Source organism: Sipha flava, unplaced genomic scaffold (assembly GCF_003268045.1).
Source record: "Sipha flava isolate LNK unplaced genomic scaffold, YSA_version1 115_pilon_pilon, whole genome shotgun sequence".
NCBI lineage: Eukaryota > Metazoa > Arthropoda > Insecta > Hemiptera > Aphididae > Sipha > Sipha flava.
This window is the reverse complement of record NW_020271739.1, coordinates 290,108-316,293: the sequence shown is the minus strand read 5'-3', so window position 1 is coordinate 316,293 and position 26,186 is coordinate 290,108. Positions and strand designations below refer to the sequence as shown.

The 26,186-nt window shown below is 25.4% G+C and overlaps 2 protein-coding genes across 5 annotated transcripts in view; one reads left to right on the top strand and one right to left on the bottom strand.

Annotated features, from left to right (window-relative positions):
* The window catches only part of LOC112691742 (probable tRNA N6-adenosine threonylcarbamoyltransferase, mitochondrial), a 5,289-nt gene extending 1,712 nt beyond the window's left edge, over positions 1-3,577 (top strand). For 2 of the 3 annotated variants that reach the window (XM_025566141.1, XM_025566123.1), the window contains 3 exons: positions 2,697-2,845; positions 2,900-3,108; positions 3,464-3,577. In XM_025566141.1, coding sequence (XP_025421926.1) covers positions 2,697-2,845; positions 2,900-3,108; positions 3,464-3,560 — 455 coding nt within the window. In that variant the 3' untranslated portion in view covers positions 3,561-3,577. Of the gene's footprint in view, positions 1-1,142; positions 1,461-1,513; positions 1,773-1,835; positions 1,968-2,034; positions 2,240-2,696; positions 2,846-2,899; positions 3,109-3,463 lie in introns of those variants that run through there. The other variant, XM_025566133.1, reaches the window with a different exon arrangement.
* An 83-nt stretch (positions 3,578-3,660) lies between these two features.
* On the bottom strand, positions 3,661-21,837 carry LOC112690923 (huntingtin). Of its 2 annotated transcripts, XM_025565035.1 has the most exons (53): positions 21,783-21,837; positions 21,520-21,694; positions 21,276-21,459; positions 21,072-21,196; positions 20,721-20,874; positions 20,504-20,657; positions 19,830-19,993; positions 19,535-19,700; positions 17,888-18,252; positions 17,584-17,776; positions 16,994-17,193; positions 16,781-16,933; positions 16,515-16,675; positions 16,299-16,411; positions 16,139-16,230; positions 15,964-16,076; positions 15,790-15,902; positions 15,648-15,733; positions 14,535-14,652; positions 14,319-14,422; positions 14,066-14,251; positions 13,694-14,008; positions 12,801-12,961; positions 12,584-12,723; positions 12,354-12,496; positions 12,064-12,282; positions 11,784-11,992; positions 11,579-11,712; positions 11,112-11,313; positions 10,984-11,050; positions 10,738-10,917; positions 10,540-10,682; positions 10,353-10,466; positions 10,118-10,273; positions 9,566-9,716; positions 9,381-9,503; positions 8,323-8,553; positions 8,065-8,263; positions 7,891-8,005; positions 7,480-7,774; positions 7,287-7,420; positions 7,087-7,224; positions 6,915-7,000; positions 6,732-6,853; positions 6,476-6,676; positions 6,188-6,396; positions 5,962-6,121; positions 4,943-5,087; positions 4,517-4,601; positions 4,296-4,458; positions 4,054-4,214; positions 3,908-3,995; positions 3,744-3,842 (listed from the first exon to the last, which is right to left on the bottom strand). In XM_025565035.1, exons 2-53 carry the CDS (start codon positions 21,582-21,584, stop codon positions 3,744-3,746), a joined length of 8,097 nt encoding a protein of 2,698 aa, XP_025420820.1. In that variant the 5' UTR covers positions 21,585-21,694; positions 21,783-21,837. The 2 variants fall into 2 exon arrangements, with proteins under 2 accessions (XP_025420826.1, XP_025420820.1); XM_025565041.1 differs by having other exon boundaries at positions 3,661-3,842; positions 21,520-21,819.
* Between the last annotated feature and the right edge of the window lie 4,349 nt (positions 21,838-26,186).

Sequence of the window (26,186 nt, the reverse complement as noted above, 5' to 3'; positions counted from 1 at the left end):
TCAACACAATAAAAAGAAGCACCATCAAGTGGGTAAACAACTTTTTAAAAAGAAAAGAAGAATGTATGCATGTATGCAATGCACATGCGTATTGCGTGTAAAAGCCTGAAAAACATACGACATGCGTCGCGTCGTGCAACGATAATTGAAAATAAAATATTAAATTATTGCTTATTTTCATACGAGTTTTAGTTATTATCCATACGCGAAATACGAGGTACCAGAGAATGCGACATATCATTCATGATGATTAAGTGAACAATGGAGTTGGGTGAGGGGTTCTATGGAAGATAAACATGTCACTTGAAATAATAATAAAATATTTAGTTGGCCGTTTAACGGACGAAAATATTACTTCACAGAAATAGTGATCATTCATTGTAAATTCAATATTTTTATAACTTTTTTTTTTAATTGATAAACAACAACATTATACAGGCCGCACTGAACTCCAATTTTTTTAATTCCTATTTTAAATAGTGAAAAAAATATTGGTAAACAAAAAGCTTAAATTTTACTTTTTCTAGAGACTCGTTATAAATGTTGGGAATAAATATTGAAAAAACAGAGTTTAATGCGGCCTGTAGAATATTTCCTTCTATTTGTATATTAAAAAAAAAATAAATCAAATTTGGTTGATTCTACGGGGCAGGATCACTATTTCCGTCAAGTGTATTTTTTAGGGTAAAACGACATTGGCACCAGGCGTCTTAACATTCATTTACTTCTCACACATTGACACATCCCAAATGTAACTGCTATATAAAATGCATAACTATTACTCCTTAAAACATGCTTCGCTAGTTGATAAGTATATCAGTTACAAGAGTTTTTACTTTTTTACGTTGGCAGCTAAGGCAGCTATAACATCGGGAGTATTACCTGTTATCACGTGTGCGTTATCACGACACAGAATAATAATTATCTCAGCATTATGAATATTAAAAAAAAAAGGAAATACAATATAAATTTTACAGTATAAAGTATTTTAGTTTAACTCTACTCTATACATTTGTAATTTATAATTAATAAAGTAAATATAATATAGTACTAGTCAATATTATATGTTCTAGAGCTTACTCCCATTAGGTTGCATTATTTTGCATCAACCTTTCTAGATGTATACAACTTGTTTTTTGTAATAATAATATATTCATGTCCGATTATGATTTTTAGGTATAATTTAATTTAAATTTATTATTTTTCACAATATTTGTCAATATACATCTGCATTGTTTCAATACAATTTGTACCTAATTTGATATATATTTTGTGATGAGAATCAATCAAATTCTTCGTCTCTATGGTATACATTATTGGAATACACTGCAAGGTTTTAGAGCATATAGCAAAGTATTGGGCATTGAGACTAGCTGCGATGATACTGGCTGTGCAATTGTGGATAGTGACAGGAATATCCTTGGAGAATGCTTACAATCTCAACAACAAATACACCTTGAGTACGTATCCAATTAATCTAGGTGACATCAAAATGTAACAGTCATTTCTGCAGTTTTGGGGGCATAATTCCACCAGTAGCCAGGGATTTGCACAAGCAAAACATTAACAATGTTGTAACTGAAGCATTACAACAGGCTCAAGTTAGTTTAAATGAATTAGATGCCATTGCTGTTACTGTGAAACCAGGCCTACCTTTATCACTGTTAGTTGGTATGAATACTGCAAAAGAATTGAGTAAAATATCACGTAAGCCATTGATACCAATTCATCACATGGAAGCTCATGCTCTAACTGCTAGATTAGTTGATAAAGTAACTTGTTTCATTATAATATGGATGTGACTTATTAAAAATTTATTTTTAACTTTTCTTTAGAATTTAAAATTACCATTTGTGGTCTTACTTTTATCTGGTGGACATTGTTTATTAGCTGTCGTAAACAAAATAAATGAATTTTTATTGCTTGGGCAATCTATTGATGATGCTCCTGGTGAAGCATTAGACAAAGTATTGACAAATATTTTAAATACAATTCTTTTTTAAGTATTGTAAAAGTTAATTATATATTCCTTAGGCTGCTAGACGACTTCAGTTAAAAAATATGAAAGAATTCAGATATTGTTGTGGAGGTCAAGCAATTGAAAAGGCAGCTATGAAAGGTGATCCTAAAGCTTTTGATTTAGGAACATTCATGACAAATTATAAAGACTGTAATTTTAGTTACTCTGGCCTAAAGAATGCTGTAAGAATGCAAATTTTAAAATCAGAAAAAAAACATGGTAAAATATAATGTTTATAATTTTTATTTATTAAATTATTTTAATAAAATAGATAAGGGTGAAAAATGAGATTATTCTAATATTTTAAAAAAAAAAAAATGATTTGATATTAAATTTTATGATTAAAATAAAAATTGTATGCAATTAAATATGAACAATTATATTTCTCTGATTATTTGTTACTAATAAATTAATGAAATTCAGTGATCTGATTATGATTTTTATATTTATACAATTTTTTTGGTAACCAAATTAAGGTTGTATGATTTAATGAATTAGGAGGTATTTTATAAATACATAAATTTTTCTTTAATTTTTATTTAAGCAATTTTTTCTTTTAAATAACATACACAATAGAGTAATCTGATTTTAGCCTTTTTATTCGTAATAATTTCATAAAATTATAGTATAAATAACTACAAAAAAAATCTTTATTTTTCTCATTTATTCTTTTTAGAACTAAAAGGAGATGAAATTATCCCAGAGGTTTATGATTTATGTGCTAGTTTTCAATATGCTATTACTAAACATATATGTACTCGATTACAAAGAGGTTTTGAATTTATTGATCGAACAAAACTCTTACCAGAAATAAACCGAACATTGGCAAGTTTAAAAAGTAAATAAATAAATAATAATTTTACGTTTTTTCTTTTATAGGTAGTATCTGGTGGTGTAGCTAGTAATATGTTCATACGAAAACATCTGAATCTTGTATGTGATAATATGAATTTTAAATTAGTAGTACCACCTCCTAGACTTTGTACAGATAATGGAATAATGATTGCGTGGAATGGCATTGAAAAATTTAATGAAAATTTAGATATTTACACTTACGATAATTTAGATAAAGTTGATATACAATCAAAGTAAGTATTAAATATTTTAGTTACAGTTAATTAGAAAAAAAAAATTAACCGCTAGTCACTTCATTCTTACTACCAATACTGTAATACACACAAAAAACGTTTGCAGAAGATTTCCACTCAGAATCTTTATCTATTTGTTAGTTATACTTACAAAAACTGATTGTTAGTTAATATTTAATTATCATAATAATGCATGGAAGTGGTTATGGTCACCATAACTTGTTGAATAATGTGAAAAGGCTAACTAAAAAAGGCTAACTAGCCTGACCTTAATAAAATACATATTTTATGTTAAATATTGTTCAATATAAATGTATGACAATATCATTAATTTAAATAAATTATATTATTTCAGAGCACCACTGGGGAAGAACATTTCACAACAAGTTACAGACATGGGAATAAGATGTCCTTCAGGTTTTTTTAATAAATTATTTGAGCAGAATAAATAAATATATTTATATACTTATTAGTTTTATTTTAGAATTTAAAATAATTAAAAAATAACAATTTTTCTAAAAAGTTAATAATTTAAAAAACTTAAATATATTAATAAACTTATACCACTATGAGAAAAATTTGATATTGGAACATAATTAATTTTAATTTATTGCAGAACTCGTACTCAAAAAATTTTATTCTAAACAATATATAATATCTTCGAAAGGATTTTTTGACTTAATTGAAGACTGGAATGATTCTTTATATAACTGCTTTTGATTATCATTGGTTAGCTATAAAAATAATAAGATAAATAATAAATAATACTTAATATTTTTTTTTTTTTTAATATTCTTACGCTTCCATAAAAATCCATGGCAGCAATACACAACAGTTTTTTATCTTCATAATCATATCGTCCAAGTCTTAATCTCACATGAGGAAATCTAAAATGATGAGATATTACACAAGTATTTAAACATATTTTTCAATAACTATCAATACATTGCTCTTAGCCATTTATTTTTTGATGAACTTATAAAAAAACTGATGAGACAATATATGGCCATTGGTATTTGAAGACCCTGGGTAAAATTGCTAAGCGTAGTAATAACCCAATCTTGTAAAAGATCCAATTGTGATTCTTTAATTAGTTGTTCAAAAATCTAAATTAACAGTACACAATAAAATAAAAACTATTACAAAAATAAAATAAAATAACAACTAATGATAATATAAAAACTAACCTGATTGACTACTGTGCACATAGATGTTGGATGAGGTTGATTGGGCGAAAGAAATTCACCAACAACTCTCATGAGAACATATGATGCTGGAAATATATCAGTTAACACTTTGGCCATTATAACTGTTGTCACTTCTACCTCCAGTAAACATCCTTTTTTTATCCTAAATAATGCATATTTATTATTGAATAATAATTTATTAAAATAAAATAAAAATTCACCTTTCAAACATAACACTAATTTTTTCCATTTCAACAACTATGATATCAGGATCGATATCAGATTCCCTATTTTCATTATAGTGTTCTAAAATTAGTAAAACAAAATTATAAAAATGTATAAATAATAAATATATATCTCAAAATATTTTCCTAAGACTAATATACCCAGTCACATAATCTGAGATAATGAAAAAAACATATAATCTATAAAATATTTTGTTTAAAATTATTTAAAATTTAACAATAAAGTTTATTTTTTTTTGATTTTATATTCAATAAAATAATTAAATTTGATGTATAAATATTATATTTATTCATACAGCCAACCTAAAGAATTTTTAACATTTGTTTACAAAGTAAATAATATTCATATTAAAATTCAAAGTATTCATATATGAAGTTATTATTTAATTAATACTGTCAAACCTGCATAAATGCACGATAAAAGCAATTGTAAAGCTGGTAAAGAAAATCCTGGTGGAGCATTAGATAATCTATCTATAGCCAAAGCAGTTATTTGTTCCACAATATTTTCATTTGAATATTTTACAAAAATAATCCTCTGAAAACCCTAAAATTATTTCAAAGCATTAAACAGTAGAATCAATTAAGTATTAATTACAGATACCAAAAATATTTAATAATCTAAAAATTACATTAAATCAAAATATAATTTAATAGATAAGAACACAGTAAATGCTTTCCTTAAGTTATTTTTCATGGTACTGCTATACTTATAAAGTATAAGGTAAAATATATTTTACTATATATAGGTTACTATATTTTCTAATACATGTGATATATAAAAAATCCAGTACTAGATGATGTAAAGTTAATTAAAATTATTACAAAATATGTTTAATAATTTTTAAATAAGAGGATTTCAAACTATGATTTTCTTTCTCTTTCTATCACGCGTTATATATAGATTTAGACGTTTTCTATTTCCAATGTACCGATCAATCTATTAAGACGATACGGAAAATTAATTTGAATTCGTTGTAAATTCTTCTTTAGATTAAATTTCTCACATTTTTTTCAATTTTAAACTTGAAATACCCAAAAATTAATTTTTATATTTCCAATTTGTTTAATGCTATTTTGTGAAATTTTGGGAGACAAAATCAAAAAACACTGTCTTAAAAAAACTTTATGACTAATTTAAATCGGTTTTCAAAATTCTTATCACATCAATCTGATCAATCGGTAGATTAAAAATAGAAAACATCTAAATCCCTATATTGTGCGTGTGATAGAAAGAGAAAGAATATCATAGCTTGCAATCCTCTAAAAATCTTTACATACTATTCAATTGTAATTAAAAAAGAAAAAAAACAGTGTATGTTTTGACATTTCTAAATATCCAATAAGCATTCTAAGTAATATTTTTGTTTATTGAGTATTTTTTGTGTACGAGCCTAATAAAACATATAAAAGTTTTATACTTGTATAAGAGCTTGATATAATTTAAAATGTCTTGAAGATGATACTAATTTTGTAAGACCTTCTAGTGACATGAGCAGTGAATCTTCTATGTGGTCAGACCCATGTTCAACTAAATAGAATGCTATTGATATTACACATAATTGCCACTCACATTCATATCTACAAATAATACAATTTTTACAACCCCTGGATTACACAAATACAATTTGAATAATATTAACTTACAGCATTGAATATTCAGTGCACAAATGTTTTTGCACAAAATCTACAGCCATTTGAATAATTTCTGAACTACTTGATAACACATTATTTACAATAAAACATCCTTCTAATAAATAAAGTAATCCATGTAAAGCAGCTAATTGTGTCAAACGACAATTACTTTTAAGACCATTATCAATTAATTTTAACACTTTCTCTTGAATACTTAAATCCTGTCAATAATAATGCACACGCATAAAATTAGTAGCCATGTATCCCAATTTATCAGGTATTTTAAAATTATAATACTACCTCCACCCTAGAAATAGACATTGCTTTAGCTGCAGCAATAATGACATACTGATGCAATAATAAATCTTCATGGTGGTGCGATTGTGATAAATCCATACATACATTAAGCATCCATATATAATGATCTCTTTCAGTAAACAAGTCCGATAAAACAAGCAAACATTTAATCATTTCATTAATTTGTGATAAAGAACCGTGTGTCTGTATAAAAAAATTATTTTTTATAAAAATAATAAAAACCATAGTTTTAAAAAACCTTTGGTTCCATCCACTGATTGAAAACTTCTTTTAATAATAATATACAAGAATTCAGATCCAAACCACTTTCATTTAAAATCTTGATTCTTTTAAGTAAACATTTTTCCAATATTGAACACACTTAAAAAAAATGTATACATTTATATACATGTATTTTATATACTTTGTAACTAAACATTACTTGAATCACTTTGATTATTTGAACTTTTCCACTGATCTGATATTGCAATTTGCAAAAATTTCACTGACAGCTGATGATAACTGTATCTATTAATATAATATTATATTATACTTCAACAATTTAATAACTTAAATAATTAAATAATTATATAGGCTATTAGAACAATACAAACCGATGTTTATCATGTATTCTTTCAATATTAGCTCTACAGTCGTAATGATCTAATAATGTTTCTTTGCCAGCAGTCCTTTTAAATGAATAAAAAGTCGAGTATATTAGTTCATTGACTTCTTCTAATTTGACAAACCACCTAATTTTACATGGATAATTTTCAAACAGTTCAAAATTACTTAGCTTCTAATAAACAATTACTTGTGATGAGACAAATCAAGTGGAATATCTCTAGATATGTGTAAAAACTTATCATTAGTAGTATTACCAGGATAAAATTTGAACAATGTTTGACTGAATAATTGTGTAATTCCATTCACAGCTGCACTACTTGTCTTTTAAAACATAATAATTTATATTACAAAATTGATAAAAATTTGAAGAGTAAATTTACCTGTATGCGAGAAATTAGTTCCTCTTTTGGTATATCAGACTCACTGGATGGAACTAACACACTTAATAAGGTCATCCAGGTCTCTTCAAATTGTTGTTTACTATTCCAGCCAACTACACCAAGTCTAGATACAAACTGTTTCAGTATATCAATTTCTTGTAATACATCAATAGGCATTGTTGGTATAGTAAATTCAATAGTATTCGCTGGTGCTTGTAACATTTTCCATGCACCTGGAGGTACTCTTACAAATCCATTTACCATTGGATGGCGGCTTATTATTTGTATGATAAGACTAAAATAATATAAAAAATATATACATTTGAACACATACATACACATATATATATATATATATATATATATATATATATATAAATTGTTATATAGATTTGCAATAAATATTATTACCATGTAATTTGGTTTAAATAAAATTTTGATAATAATGGACGAGAATTTTCAATCCAAGAGACCAAAGATGAAATTTGTCGGCATGTATCTACTAAATCTGTTGTTTCTGTGTAATCTATATAAAAATTAAATAATTGTAACCGAACAAAATATTTTTACTTATTGAATACATACAATCATCTGTCACAAGTAAAAGTACATCATCTGTAATGAATTCTACCACAGAAATTAATGTTGAAGCAATGGATCCTAGTTCTGTAGAGCATAATTCGTTAGCCAATCCACACACGTCAAAAACGTTATATACACACTTAAGTAGCAATTGTATCCTACTTGTAGCAGCTGATTTATTGAATAAATTCCATTTTAGCAGCTAAAATGTGAATTTAAACTGTTAAACTAAAACTTTATAACTATAAATGCCTTATTTACCTCAAAAAGTAAAACTGTATATCTTAAAAGAGTTTTGTTAGAGTCCATCAGAATAATATGTTCTTTTGTTTTTTGTTTTGATAATAATTTAACACATTCCAAAAATTTTGAAATTGCTGAAGTGAACAACAATACCATTTTAATAAATTTGTTATCTTCAAAAAGTTGACACATACGTGTTTTATATACATTTTGTTTTTCATTTAATTCATTGATCAATGGTAAAAATATCTAAACAAATGTGAATATATACAAATTTAAAGAGCGATAAGTAGGTTATTAGTTATATATAAGGCTCGGATTTTAAAGCAAATACTTTTTTTTATATATTTAAGATAGAAATTTAATTTTTATACATATATTTGTTTCACGTTAATCTGATTCGAAACAAACGAATTTATTTTTGCTTTTTTTAGTATAAATGCTTTTTTTTATTTTTCTAGCTGTGGAATTTTTATTTGTTTGCTATTCTATAGTAATGAAAAAAATGTTTATATAATTTATAAAAAATGTGAAAACACGCAATAATAATTAAAAAATTAATATAAATATAGATATTATATTTTACCCATCGCCGGACGGTGACCGTACCATTAGTGTAGAACGACCTTAAATGTATAGATTATCGATCTACAGACACAGCTTAGAAGTTGATAGCTTATTGGCTATTGCATATAGCCTGTAGAAACTACTCTCAGTACTCACTAATTGTATAACATTGATATCGAAGTATGCACCGATTACTTTGGTGGGTATAGAGCGGTCATTTTTTATGTATAAAAACATTTTGTCAGACAATAAAGTCAGTTTAACTTCTGAAAATTTTGCCAAATACATAGTAGTAAATTTTTTTTTTAATTTAAATTAATTTTTCAGTTTTTTTTGTTCAGTTTTATAAAATTATAACTAATTTATGTTAATGTTTTATCATGCTTTTTTTTGCTCTTTTTAAAAATAAATATGATTCATTTTTACTTTTTTTTAAACAATTTTGTGCTTTTTTTGTTATTTATTATGCTTTAAAATCCGAGCCCTAGTCATATATAAATATGTCTTACTTGATGAAACCTAGGCAAAAAACTACAAGCTTGTTGAACGTGTTCAACTAAGACAAATCGTGCAGCTACAAACAATGGACACAGTTCTAAACTAGTTTCTACTTCAGATAATGATTTCCATGTCTGTAATAAATATTTGAATACAATTTGCTGACATGTTGAATTAAAAAATAAAAAAAACAAACTTCAATAGTAATTTGAGTTGATACAGTAAAACAATATTGTAGTATATCATTATTAAAATCATCACAGCGCATTATAGAGATTACATCTTGTAATGGCAAATTTGACAACAATTTAGCCGACTCAAGACTAGGACAGTCATAACGACAACATCTAAAAAAAGTAATTTTATTTTAAAGTATAATAATTGCTTATTAAATGATTTTATTTTACTTTTATTTTTTTTACTAAATAAAGAATAAATAATAAATTAAAGATGAATTATACAGACATAATCAGATGCTCAAAGAAAAATGACATTTATGATCAAAGTAAGAAAAAAATGTAATATAATTATTATACCTATCATGAAGAATTATAAAATTCAAAAAATAAGGAACAAGCTTTAAAGGACATTAAAAAAAGGTTTAGATGGTAGGAAATGTAAAGATTGTAAAACATACATTTATAAATAAAAGTGATAATATGAGAAATATAAGGATGTTTCAAATGTGCTAATGGTCTTCAAAACCAACAACTACAAAGAATAAAAGCTTGTAAAATAATAAAATTACCTGGTCTTAACTTGGTCATAAAACCAATTTTTATCAATTAAAATATTTTTCAAATTCATAGTGTTGACAGATTTATTCTGATCAATTTCTATACTTGAAAACTTATAACACTGAGTCCCAAATTTATTAAATAAAGATATTAATATACAGTAGCGACTAAAACATGTAATGATATTGTTAAAATTAACGTAATCTTTTATTAATTAGTTATTTTAATTAATAATATACTTCTTACTTTTTTATGCAAATATTGAAATTCTTAAAATACTCTAAAATGTTAAAGGTTTCTTCTTTACTTAATTGAATAGAACTCTCACTAATAGGTAATGCAAGAAGGTATTCCATTTTTCTAATCAAAAGATTTATTTCAAGAGATAAAATTAATTTAGTTTGTTTCTAATAACTTTAAATTATGAAAATACCTAATTGCTATAGAACTAGCGAATTGTGATAATGCTAAGTGTGAATCTTCCAATAATACAGGTAAAATCAATTTTATTACTTTTCCACAATGCACAGGATGAGCTTCATTCAAACTTCTCAACAAATCATTTGTCAAGTCCAACTAAAAAAAATAATAATGTTAACATCATAGATAAAATAATAGTTTTGTTAATTACTTTATCTTTAACACATTTTTCTGTAATAGCTGTTATATGCATTAAACTTAAATCAGGATCTTTATGAATGCAATTCAGAAATTCTTGTGTTGAAGGCTCATTTCCCATTTCCAATAGCTGAATTACACAATCTGACAAGAACCACTTTAACAACTTATTATCTAAATTAATTTTTTTATTCTAAAAGAACAAGGAACATTTTAGTACAATGAATGAGCAATCAATGCAGTTTCTATCATTACTTACTAATGTTTCACATAATATTAGGAAACAACCTTTTTGAACAATACTTAAGTAAAAACAACGTCCTAATCTGTATAAAATAAATTATATATTTAAAATCTTAATAGTTGTTATAGATCAATAATATTTACTGTGATTCTGTGGTGTTAGTATTTAATAAGGATTTCCAAAATTCAATATCCTCATAATCCAACAGACCAATAAACTGAACCCAGTGTAAAACAAGTAAAGGATAGACCATTGACAAGGTCATGATATTCTTATGGAGTGTAATAAATATTTGATCGTTGTTGAGGAAGTTACGTAAGTAAATTACAACTTTTGGAAAATTACCTTACAAATAAAATGAATAGCAATTATTTAAAATAAATAAATCTATTTAATAATAAACCATTTACTATAAAAAGGCCAAAAGTATGATTTAATAAATAAAATATCAAAAAAAAAAAAAAAATTACTTATATGTTAATGATTAAATAATTTATAAAATAAATAAGTATTTCTTTGACATTTTAAACTATTAAAATGTTTTGCAATTTTGAAAAAAATTAATTAAATTTTTTTTAGGAACATTTGATTCATACTAATCAATAATTACCAGATTGTACAATATATTGACAAGTCAATAGAAATTCTGATAACAAGCAAACTTTTTTATCGCAATCAGGTTGAGGGTAACCAAGGGATAACATGATATCATTGACAGACAAATATATAACTCTAAACAAAAACCTGTAACATAAACAAGTTTGATAATATGTAATACTATTTACAAATTAAAAAGTATATTTTTTTGTATTTACTTTGAAAAAGTTTCTTCTCCAGGACATTTATTTTTGCTTAATATAGATGCATTTAAAGGATCAGACTGTGTAGTAAGTTCAGATAAATTAGAACTGATTGAAATATCAGATTCTGAAATTCTAAGAAGAATTAAATCTTCTGATTTTTGGATAAGAATTATAATTAAATTTGATAGTACTGTGTTTAACCAATGCTCTAAGGTACATTTCTAAAAATGAAATCTTAAAATCTTATTCTTATTCTATGAATCACTTGAAGATAACAATTTATAATACATACTTCTATATCATAACAAGTGTTGAACATAACATGTAGCTGTTGATGAATACTGTAAGAAGATGGATGTAATGTTAATAATAGGTTAATCAAAGATGGTAAGGTTGCTTGAATCTTGCAGCCTCCCAATGATGTATAAAGTGTATCAAATAGTTGTCTAGATTGTTTTTTCCATTTATCTTCGTTGCCTTCCACTATTACAAGACTAAGAATGCTTACAACCTGCAATAACAGATTATGGTTTTCAAATATAAATTTTTTAATAAATAACTAGTTTTAACTGTAAATCTTACTTCATTAAATTGACATAATCTCAACAACATTGCAAAAAGCATTTCTCTTTGAGCTTCAAGTTCTTTTAAATCTGAAGAATTTACCATAAACGCTGATTTTAAGATATAAACATATTCAACAATTGGTAATATTGCTGGGATACCTATAAAATGAATCAGTATATTATCATTGTAATTTAACAAGATTTGATATAACATAAATAAACATAAATAAACATAAATAAACATACAATACGATTCTGGAGAATATCCACTAGCCATTAAGCCATCACATAGATGAATGGCTTCAGGAATTATATTTGATTGATTTTTATCTTCAGATAAGTTAATGAAAAATTGAAACATGGTAGAAATAATTTTTTTTGGATCTCTATAATTTAGATACGTATAATAATAATCACTACATAAACTAAACATAAAATTTTAAGTTTTATTATTAGTTATTACCTGTATAGTCCATTTTCAAGATAATCAAATTGACTGAAAATATATTTCAAAAACTCATGTTTTGGGTCAATTACATTTAAGTTAACTTTGCTTTGGATTAGAGCTATAAGTAAATCTAATATTGATGATTGTAATTCTACATCTCCAGTATTTACATATTCCTAAAATACATGTAAATGATTTAACAATGATTTTTTACAACCATAACAGATTTTCTAAAATATATAAAACCTTATTAAACTGTTGTTTACTGAAAAATAACAATTTATTAAAATAAGTTAATCAAAAGTGATAACAAGAGTGTTGTAAAATAATATGATCAATCCATAACCTTAATTAAAATATACAATTTAAATTGTATACACAATATATTGTATTTAAGTTAGTCAGATTGATTAAATCAGATAATCTAAATTTCAGATTCAATCTAAATATTATTTTGTCTAATTCATAAAATTGTTTTTAAGACACTAACATTATCTGTATAATCTTTAATTATTTTTGTAAATATTATATACATTTTGAGTTTTATAGTTAAATTTTTTTCTATACACAATAAACCAAGGCATTGAGTTTTATTAAAAAACAATTGAGTTATTAATTATTAAAAGACTGAATTTTTATAAACTTTTAGTGTATATTCTAAATTTTTTAGTTAAATTTATATAAACCGATTTAATTTGGATTTTTAAATTAAATTAATTTCAATATTTAATTCTAGGTAAATTAGTTATTCAGTTATGGATTGAAGTAGATAAAATTATTAGCACTAAACTAAAATAAATAATGATTTATATAACATAAATATTAATATGAACTTTAACAGTAACCTTAATAACAGTAAGAATATTTTAATATGGTTTATAAGTAAAATTATTGTATAATTATCATACCTTTAAACATTTAACAATTAATGGGCGAAAGCATTTTAAATTTGATGAAAAATCTAAACTTTCAGAACTAACACCATAATGTTTTCCACTCATAGTTGTCTTACGATCTCTTTCGTCTTCCCATCGTTTATTTGCATGTTGAGATAATTTAATTTTAGCATCAATAAAGTTTGATAAACATTCATAAGGCATTTGTAATGCTTGTGTGTACATACATAGTGTTTGTGAATTATTTTTTATGAACATTGAATCTTTTTTATTAAAAATTGGTTGCTTTATTGGCATAATATACTTTGATGTCAAACATTTAAACAACTGAAAATTAAAAAGTTTAATAATAAATTACAAGGATTAAATTATAGAAATTCTTACTTCAGCAATAACTTTAGAGCTATAATTAGGCGTTAAGTTAAAAATTGCTGTTAAACAAAGAAGTATACGTTCTACATGTTGTTGGCATTCAGTTGCACTTATAAATTTTAATAATGTCTTTAAAGCATCTAAAACTGATTCAAGAAATCTAATGAATTTTTCATTACTTGTGTTTTCTATAGATACCTAAAAATGTATTTTAACTGTTATAAAAATGCATTATTTATATTTTATTTATGGATTAATTAATTACCTTATAGTTGTTATAAGATGCTCTAACAACAGATTGCAATTTATGGAAATAATTACTTCGAGCAGGTATATCCTTTACACTTGTTTTATCTTTTTCATTTTCTCCTATATATGGCAGAATATTATAAGTGTCAGTTATTCAATTTCAATATTTTTTTTAAAAAAAAAAAAAAATATTTTTATGTTTGATAGTTATTAATAAATAGTAACAAATTACCTGATTTTTGAAAAGAAGTTGGAGTATGTGTTGGTTCTCTGTAATCTAATACAACATTTCGAAATATGTTTAATAACTTGAGAACATGTTTCCACAGTTCATTGTAATATTTCTTCAACTAAATAAATCATATAAGTCAAATATCTTTTAATTTTTCTTATATAAAAAAAAAATTTCCAACTTAGATGGAAAAAGATTAATTTTTAATTAATTAATTAAATATAGATTCATTTTCTCTCATTTCAAAAATGAAAGTCAAATTTATTGTAGCAAAAAAAGGAAATTTACAAATTGGGGCCTTGCTAATGTAAACCCCTAAACTTGACCCTCTTACATTTCTTTTATTATTAAAATTTGAAAAACAAAACTCTTGATTATGAATTGTATTAACAGGTACCTAATAATTACAATGTCAATTGTTATATAATTTTGTTATAATAGAATTTTTTACTTAAAATATTTATTAAAACAAATATGGTATCTTATCATTGAGTAATTATTTTAATTATTTTATTAGATTCTTTGAAATTTTTATAGACTGGGCTTTTTTTTAAAAATTTGCTACTAATTAAAATGTTATACATGTCTTATAAATATTCTATATTTTCATATCAGTAATTTGTATTACTTTAAAGTTTAAAGGGTTAATTTAAAAATAATCACAAGTTACAAAATTAAAATAAATAATATGTTAAAATAATTTATTATTAAGGAAACACTGAAAATAAACTTTAAAACAATGTAACACCTTGAAACTAGTAATAAATTGAGTTATTTTGTTTTTTGAATTTAAAATTTAAGATTATGCTAACACTAAGACATATCATCTAACTCGAAAAATATTTATCTTTTATGAATGCTTAATATTTTTCTAACCACAGAATTTCTAATTATTATTATTATTATTATTATTTCATTTTTAAGTAAATAGCTTTTCATTAAAATGATATAATTACTGCTACTTCTACAGATTATAATAGTTATTAGCAGATTTATATTTACACCAACCTTTATTGGGTTAGAAAATTAATATTAAAATTCAAAAGTATATAGATGTTGTTTTCATATGAAATATAATATTAATAATAAAATAAATAAATAATTTTAACTAACTTTATCATCTTCAAACCAGCGGTTATATTTGCTAAAATCAATTTTATGTTCTTTTATATTAATGGTCGGTGAAGAATTAACTAACTCTGAAAAAATTAATATTTGTTAAAATATTTTTTATATTTTTCAAATTTTTACTAACCTGTTATTAAATTTGAAGACAATTTTAACATCCAACAATGGATTTCTAAATCAAAAGCTGCAGTTGTTGATGTCATTATGGAAAGTACAGATGTAAATAATCCTGAACAGGGTCTAAAGAAATATGTATTAAATATTATAATTTAAATAAAACTCATATAAATTATATCACAACCTAATACTTAAATCTGAATTAGTTCCTTTAGTATAGGAATACCTCCAAATATTTGAATATTCTGGTGATTTAAAAGTATTAGAAAGAACTGTAAGTGCTTCAATGCTTCCAGCCTAAAAAGATAATGTTTTACATAAAAACATTAAATTTATCATTGAGATCAAGTATAACTTACAACTACAGCTGACTGATTTTTTATAAGATTACTAGTTAAACGATTAACTAATCGAGATAATGAAGCTTCAATATACATGTTGTGGTGTTTGTCTATACATTAAATTATTAAAAATATATTATTATTAACACAAAAATCAAAAAAGAAATCCTATACATACAATTTTGAAGCTGAAGTAAATTCGTACAATACAAATTCGTATTTGAACAAACCCAGGAAGTAATGACGTCTTGTTGCATATAATCAATTTTATAGTAACAATTATGAACAACACTAATATGAATATAAAAAACATATTTTGTTAATAAATGTAAAATTATATTTAAAAATTATTCAGTAATATTAGTTAAAAATTATTATTAATTATAATTTATACCGTAATAGACATTTTGAAGCCGCATGTCTTACACTATGTTCATTATCATAAAGATACTTAAACACTATCCGATCCAAAATTTTATCTTGGTACATAGAGCTATTAGTTGCAAAATATACAGTCATAAAAGATAGATTTTCTATGATTTCTAATAATTTTACCTATAAAAATTGATTTAATGAAGATAATAAAAAAGTACAATAAAATACAATATTTAGTAAAATAGAAGTATTAACTATTAAATAAATCAATATAAAATATATTACCTTAACAAGCCAATAAGAACTTAAGCCTGACAATATAGTTTCAAGAATAGGAATAGCACTATTTGAAACATTACTGTTTAAAAGAGGCATTATACATACTGATACAGCTGAGAGTGAATGGCATACACATATATAAGAATCATCTTTTAAACCCTAAAATTAAATTTATAAAAATAAATTAAAATGTTCTACACAATAATTTAAAAAATATACCTGTACAATAATTTTGATTAGATCTGTAATTACTACATTTGATAAACCTGTCTCATATTTTTGTATATTAAATTCACCAAAATTGTTTTTAAGAATGACTTCAATAAATGTCCCAACTAATTTAATAGCCATGCCTCTTAAAAGATGATCTTCATGATTGGTATAGCTAATAGAAATATGTAATATAGTTTTGGCGATACCTATAAATGATAGTACCAGATATTATTTTTATTTTTGATTTTAAAATACAGTAGAACCCCTCTCGTCCGCCATTCCGGTTGATCTGACTATAGTATTATCGATATAAATATAGATTTTCCAATTTATAGTATGTGGCTAAATATATTTATAAAATTAATTGTCCGTTTACTATTTTTCTATTTTTTTATTAATTAATTATTTAAAATAATTTAATAAATAAATTTGGTAATATTTTATTTTCAAATGTTTTTTTATATTCTGATAATCCGACCTTTTTCGCATTCCGACCATACCACCAGTCCCAAAGGTGACGGATTAGAGGGGTTTTACTGTAATTATTTATTATTATAAACTACATTTATAACATTCTCTATATAAATTTATAATACCAGACAAATTTACAGAAATGAAAGCTAAACTTGGATTAATTTTCAACATTTCTGTGAGACATCCAAGTGCAGAAGATTTAATACCAGTTCTGATAGATTTACTGACTTCTGGTGCTAAGAAGAGTGAAGTAATTTTCACACAAATTACATTTAAAGGAACATTTTCACAAATTTGGTTTATAAATTCAAATTCCTATAAACCAACATAATACATTAATTATTTATATTAGTAATTATTAATTAAAATATAAATATGTTTATTTTCTAAATAAGACTAATTTGTACACAATAAATTATAACATACTTGTTGTAAAACTGATTCAGAAGCTGAATGACAACTATGTTCAGAAGTTAAACTTTGCATATCAAATTCAGGAGTACTTTCATACTCAGAAAAAAATACATTATCTGCAATTGAATCAATCTCACTCACACTATCATCGCCAAATTCTGAATATAAATTTGTCATTGAATTAGCTGATGATAATGAGGGTCTGTCTGAGTCAATAGATTGTGAAATTGACCTTGGTTCTTCTCCAAATTTTGGTAGAGAATGTTGAACAAATGAAGTTTCTAAGCTTTCAGATGAACTGTAGTGAAATGATTTTTGTAAGCTCTCGGCTAAGGTTCTAGGTATTTTGATAGAATTTACTGTAGCTTGCATTTTAGCTATAATAAAATTAAAATACACAATTTTAATAAGAAAATAAAAAAATGGATAATTTACAAATAAAACAGGCTACAAATATAAGAATATTTATTGTTTTGGCAATAAATATATAGATTATTATTATTAGTTTGATAATTTTTATAATACAGTATGTTTCAAAATGATAAGTCCAATTTCAAAAATGTATACTTGTTGTAAAGTTTTAATAATCAGGTTAGATTGAGTATTACAATTTAGTTGATTACATTAAGTTGTAGGTATAATATTTAAAAATGTTTAATGTGACCTCTCTTACTTGTATGATACCCATTTAAGTGATATTAAAATTCTTCGTAAATCTATTGAAGCATGTTGACTGTAATTAAAATGATGGCATCTATGACACGATTTTTCAATTCAAAATATTTTGGAATGAAGAGGTCCATAAACACTCAGCTTCTCATTCAAATTAAAAGTAGACTCATTGCTGAAAATGATACAATGGGAACTGTTCTACCTTTTCATTCTTCTCAAGGACAGATAGGTAAGACTTAAGTCTTCTTTGCATATAATCATCATGAAGAGCCTGAAGCTACTGAATTTTGTATGGTTTATATCTTAGATGTTTTAGCAAAACACGCAAAATTGTTGTATATGGAATAACGAGTTCTTTGGATGCATGATGAACTAATTTCTATGGAATTCTTACAAAACTTTGTTGAATTTGTTCAACAACTTCATTCAAAGTTCTTGGTCGACATGAAGACAATATAAGTAACCAATTTCTAGAGAAATTTTATGCTATTTTTGAATACTATGGGCTGTAGGAAGTTCAATATTAAAAATTTTTGAAAAATAACGCTGCACAGTAATAACAAATTGGTATTTTTCTAAACGGAACATATTTTAATAATAACTAATTAAATCATGCTACTTGGTTAAAGTGCGCTTTAGCACAATTTACCAGTAATCAATTAATACTGGATAATCCTATCATTCAGATGGTTGGTGCTTTGTTTACCACAAACTGCAGGAACAATATTTATAGTTAACCAAAATCAGATAAATCATTTTGAAATACACTGTAGAATAATATAAAATTTAATATAATAAGCAATATTTAAGTATAAAAGAATACAATTTTATTATGTTAATTGATTTTACTAATTCAATTGTTTTCTAGACTTATTTATGTGAGATTAGAAAAAAGTTGTAAAAAAATTATAAAAATATTAATTTAACTATCACTAATATTAAAATCATATATTAGAAAAAATTATTATCATTTTAAACTCAACTAACCAATTTCAGTCTCAAAGAGCTTTGTTTGATTTAACATTTTTTTTTTTACAAGAAATTGCAGCGTATCATGTGGACAAGATATAAACATTTGAGTTAGAGTTTCTAATGCACACATTACTATATTAGAGTCTGGATGCAAAATTGAAAAACAACAAAAACGAAATATCTGGAAAATCAAATAAAGATATTAATACTATAGTTAAAAATAATTATTCTGATTTAAGAAGACTTAAATATTAAATTCTAAATAATTAATTGAAAACAATAAAATTATATAAAAATATTCTTATAGTACCTGTAAATATATTTTTTGAAGAAGTTTCAATTCTAATTTGAATTCGTATGAATTATCACAAATATGCTTTGGGTATAACATTGTATTTTTAACACTATTTAATAATCCAATAATTACGCAACTTTCAGCCCAAGCACGCTCTGATCCCATTGACTTGTTAATATCTTAGAAAAATGATAAAATTAAATATATTTACATAAGTATAATGTAAGCAGCAAAAAATACTTATTTTTTGAAACATTTTTAAATATAAAGAATAAACTGTAATTTTATGGGTATATTTTAAAAAAAATATCTTCCTTTACTAATACAAATTGATTATTGCACATAAATAAATAAATTACTTTGTTTTTAAAATCAAAGTGAATATTAAAAATATAACTGTTTTTAGTTAAGAAAGTAAAAAAGATTTAACATTTTAACTTAATATTAATTTTAAACTTAACTATGAACAGTTAGAAAGTGCATTTATTTAATTTAACTTAATGATGGAAATGGTTTATTAGAAGATAATATACACAACAAGATTTATTAATACAATAGTTATTATATTTTAAGTATATATAAACAATTTATTAATCATTACAGCAATTATGAAATTTTTTTATCATATAAAATTATATCAACTCACAATAAAAATATATATATATATATATACATTAATTACAACTTACCATACATTAAAACTGAATTTATGAGCAGCATATGTTTAAAAAAAACCATTGGTTTTCTACTGGAAAGATTTAATGCTTCAATACAAGTAATACTAGATCTACGAATGGTAGAAGAATCTGTAACAAGATTGTTCACAAAAACCTCCAATAACATCTGTAAGCAATTAATATTTATAAATATTAAATCATAAAAGTCTACAAGTCTAAAAGTATTTACTTTTATATTACTATCAGACATAATATGCCCTAAGTTTTGCATGATTTTTGGAAAAGTTTGCGCTAATATTTCGGCGACTTGATCTTCTGTTCTCATAGCTATTTTTTTAATACAAGGTATTAAAAATAAAACAAATTTTGAACGGCTTGAAGGACTGGAAAATACAGAATTATTAACTTTTTCTGGAATGATCTCGGAGTTATTTTCAATAAAATATTTACTATACATTATTATACTGTATTAATTATATTAATTATATTATATCTATATTTTGGAGTATTTTTAATAAAAATTCATTACAAATAAAAAATAAATTCAGTGATACCTATAACTTTTATATATAAAAATTACCTGATTAAATGACATATATTTCCAAATCTTGATAAAGCAGCTCTTAATCGACGAACTGTATCATTTTTTTTAATTTCTTTTAATAATTCAACAAATATTTCAACTTTCCTAAAATCTATCATGCACTAAAATATAGAATAATTAAATATTTAATATTGACACATAAATGTGACATGTACATAAATTCAATATTAGTATACATACACGGACAACTCTGTTTAAATTTTCTTCAGCTACCATTCTAATATTAGCTTCAGAATGGTCACACATTTTAAACAAACTATCAATGGATTTGTGTAGTAAGTCAGGAAACGATGAAAAATTCATAATTATTGGTGCACAAATTAAATCAGCAGTAACTCGGCAATATTTCTCTTTATCTCCAGACCTTTAAAAATTAATAATTTAATGATTAAACAAATACATTTTTTATAACTTTAAATCTTACCGTCCAATTAAATCATTTGACTTGAGCCCATCTAGAGCTCTTGCAAGTTTATCAATAATCGACATCGCAAAAGACTTAGAGTAAACAGATGACACTCTAATAAAATAGTCAACAGCAAATCTTTTTCATTGGTTTCGTTATACTCTTTTTAGTTAAAAAAAAGTAACATTTCGTACTACGTAAGATAAAAATATACTGATTACTTATAATCAATCGAGTTATTTGAATAACTGTGTATGAAAAATCATATATTTCATAATTACTTTGTGCTGGCAGAAGCTGTTTGTTAATATATAATTAAAAAATTCAAACGTGAACAATTGATAAGATTTACACTGATTTATCATTGTATCAACAATATAATGCTGATAAGAGCATTAATAAGAATAACGATGCCACATCAGAGAAAAAACTATTTTACCAGATTCACTCGCTACAGCACTCAACCTGAACCCTAACTCAATTGCCATCTCAGTCAAATTCATCATTACCGCTAACCTTTTCAATATGATTTAATATAACTCTTTTATTGTCTTACATCGAGTATTTAAGTTTATTATTATTGTTAATACAATTTGTACATTACTATAAATCTCATCCAATGGTCATAGTCGCCATGTTTTTTAATTAATAAAAGAAAAAGAAAATAAAATCATGAAATAATAATTATTTATTATTATTCTAGTTCAATTATTTGTTCGTGTGAAAATAATCTACGGAAGGAAATACAATAATAATATACAATATATAATATATAATGATAATCTACGATACTCCTAAGTGCTATTGTTTAATAAATTGTAGTTTAATTTAATAATTTTTGATCCGATCAATAACTGCGCAATTGAAAATGAATTATTAAATGTGTCGCGTCCCGCGTTGTCACATATGAATACTTAACAACAAGGGGGTTCCTGTGAACGCATCTATGGATGGTTACACATATTCTAACATCTACGGATAGTTACACATAATCTATTTGCAACTATTTAGATAATCAGAACTACAAAAACCACAACCGTGGACAGATTATTAAATTATTATTAAATTTTATTATTTTATTAAAATAAGTAAAAACAGCGACGTTGACCACATCCTGGATCTGTGCGTCACTAATTACGGGCCGGTTGAGAGATAATTCACAGAATTCACAGGAAATTATCTTATTTTAATTATTTTATTATCAGTTTTCATTTACACACACACACTTGGGATTTACACACACACATGCAGATACCAGATATAAAAGGGACCCGAAAACAAGGGCAAATCAGACGAGTTTTGGCTATGCTGCACTGATCACTTTCACGTCAGTGTATGTTATGGTCTGGACTTAGAAATATTTCTAACTATTTTTATAAGTTACAATTGTTAGGACTTAAATAATTTCTACTTAGAATATTTACAGAATTGTAGTAAGGATAATTTTATGAGTTAAATAAATTTAATTATTTTAAAAAGTCTTAATTATTCCTGCCTACACCTACAACCAAGCGTTGACTGAGACGTTGGAACTGAATCATCAGATCGATCGGTTGGCACGTAACAAATGATACTATTAAAAAACTATTAAAAACTATGAATTTAATTTTTGGTATTAAATGTATATTATATGTATATGGTATAGCATAAATATTAAACAAGATCCCGCAACAGGTACCAAAACAAACAAGAATGTTAGTTCGAAGGATTATTATGCATTTCGATTGGTGATTAGATGCGATCAGGACAACGTTATTCTACGATGTCGTGAGCTTTGTTAACACTTTATGGTCGACATATATGTAAAAATAGAGAGCGAACGATTACGATACTTAAGATTCAATCAAAAAAAGCTGCGTGCAGAAGGTTTTCAAAACAATTGTTGGATTTCGGTGATGGCAGTGGCGTATATAGGTTTTCATTTCGGAGGGGGCCGATTATGTATTTGATTTTTGGGTGGAAAAGAAGGAGGAAGCACACTATTACGAAAAAAATTACTTTAATACTATAAGACTTCTCGACAGTCTTTATCAGAAAAATAAGAAACTCAATTTTTTTAATGGTTTATTATTTTTTAAGTATAAAAACTACATTGTAATAAACAAATTTTTTATTAGAGTCACTCAAAATTCACCACATATTTTCTTAAAAGAATAAACATATTTTATAAATATAAAATTTTAAATTATCGCATAAGCAACATTCTCAGTGTCGCGATAAATTTTCGTAAACCCCCATTAAGACATATCCATATTAAAAATAACAATCTTTAACAATGGTGTTTTTCATTTCGGAGAGGGCCTGGGCCTCTTCGTCCCCCCCACCATAAATACGCCCCTGGGTGATGGGAAAGTTACTACGAATGAAACGGGATGCATACAATTATTGACCGACTTCTGCACAATCACTGATTCGCAAGATGCTCTAACTGACCAGATATTTCTCAATCTACATAGACAATACACAAATCATGAATGGTTGGCAGAAAGCAATTTTAGCAGCGAAAAATATGGACTTCAACGAATTGAATCTCAAGATACAACATTTGTTACCAGGAGACTTGGTGTCATACAAATCTATTGATACAGTTTACGATGCTACTGAAGCTGTAAATTATCCAACAGAGTTTTTAAACTCAAGGGCAAACGATGTCTGTCTGTGGTTTGAGCACATCATGTTTTTCACACGGACAATTATACGTGGCGTGCTCTCGAACCATCCAGTTTGTGATGGCGAAAGATGGGATAACAAAAAATATTGTACACTGTTGCACTGAGGGATTGATATTGTTTTTTTACTAATATTGTCATAATTAGCGATATATATATATATATAATTTTAATGGATCAATTTTAATAAATTATTAAAAAAATAAATGTTTGATGTTTTTTCATTTTTATATTTCGTCACCGTTCACAGCACTCCATACCTCTTCCACTTATATACCACATACTTACACACTTATATTAAATTAGTTATTTTTTTCTAGCAAAATATTCCCTAGAAATAATTTAAATGACAAAACAACGTTTGTCAGGTCAGCTAGTAATTTATAAATATGCTCTCTGAAAATACGTCGGATATTGTCGGCGCGGAACCCGTATGACCTGCATCAAAAAATTGGGTCTAGGACATTTCGCCGCCGCACTATTCACCACGACCGCTCCGCCGCTGGACTACTCGCTGTCGGGCTTTTCGTTGCGAAGAGAACCTCCCCACGAAATATTAGTTTTACCAATTATGTACTTATCATTAAAGATTAATAAACAATAATACTAAGGTTATGATACTTCTTCAAACCTTATCACCAGACTTTTTACATGTGTTCATCTTTGGTTGACACTCTTTGAGTCGTGAAACATTAATTTTGATATGTTCCTCAATTTAAATTAAGTATATTTTAACATCCCCACAGCCCCACAATAGAATTTGCAGCTTTAATTTCTGTTTGTTCATAAGCAGTTATGTGCTTGCATACTTCTCTGGAGTAGATTTTTTCAGAGCGCATAATATGAACAAAGTCCCGAAAACTAACACTTTTGGGAAAGAAAAATTAACAACATTTTTTGTATGTATGATCTACGTTTACGGCTTGATATAATGTGACAAGAATTATAAAATTATTAAATGCTTTTCTTTTTTATTAAACACGTCATTATGAAATTATTTTTTTAATTTTTAACATAAGAAAAAAAATAAAAATTTGAAAACCTATAATTTTCTAGATAATAAAAATGTATATCCTTAATGGAATTCTAAATTATCGCTGTTAAACCATTGATTATAACATAATTAATTAGGTATTAATTAAATTGATTAATACATAGAAGTAAGACTCCTCGTAACACCAGCATACAACATAGGTTAGGTATGTAAGTAGAAAGTACCTATGGTTTATTTGGTGACGAGGTAACCTATTGACCGTGGTATTATATACATCATTATAAGATACTTATAATATATCACTGTATAATGATTTTTCACTGTTTCAACAATAAAATAAATAAACAACTAAAAAAACACAGAAGTTAGTAAAAGTTAATGTCAACTGGCACTACTGTTATTTTTTCGACAAAACAATTATAATGTATTCGTAGTTAATTTTTCTCACTACTCAATATATTATTATTACAAGTATACAAACCTTTATAGTAATTATTTTGTTTTGTCAATTATACTATGTTACATAATTATATAGGTTTATATTGGTTAATTACAGTGGTGTATTGGAGGCATGGGCGTCCCCAGGGGGGGCAAGACGGGGCACTTGCCTCCCTTGGAATAATGTTATTTTCACAGAAATTGGTAAAATTCCAAATGATAAATTAGTTTCTAAAAATAGATCTAAGTTTCCATAACATATTATGTCAACACACGGCTGACGGCTATCTATGAAAACTATCAATAATAATAATCGGACTATTTTATCTTAATGTATTTTTTGAGTGATGTTTTAATTGTACATTATACATAAGGCTAGGCGCTGACGGGCAATTTTCAGTTGCGCGATAGTTGCGCAACAGTTTAATCGAATTGGTGACGTCCACAGTGATAAATGATAATCGGCTCACATACAACTAGTTAAACATACAATTAGTTTGACCAACTAATTAATTTGTGTTTTGTCACAAATCATTCGATTGCGCGATTATATACTCGTATTTGTTTTGTGTCATACACGACAG

Coding starts and splice junctions, on each gene's coding strand:
- LOC112690923 (XM_025565035.1), bottom strand. CDS start 21,584: ATGTCGATTATTGATAAACTTGCAAGAGCTCTAGATGGGCTCAAGTCA. Junction 15,734..15,789: donor GTCTTCAAATTTAATAACAG/GTTAGTAAAAAT, acceptor TAATTTTTTCAG/AGTTAGTTAATTCTTCACCG. Junction 14,653..15,647: donor GCTGGTTTGAAGATGATAAA/GTTAGTTAAAAT, acceptor TGATTTATTTAG/TTGAAGAAATATTACAATGA.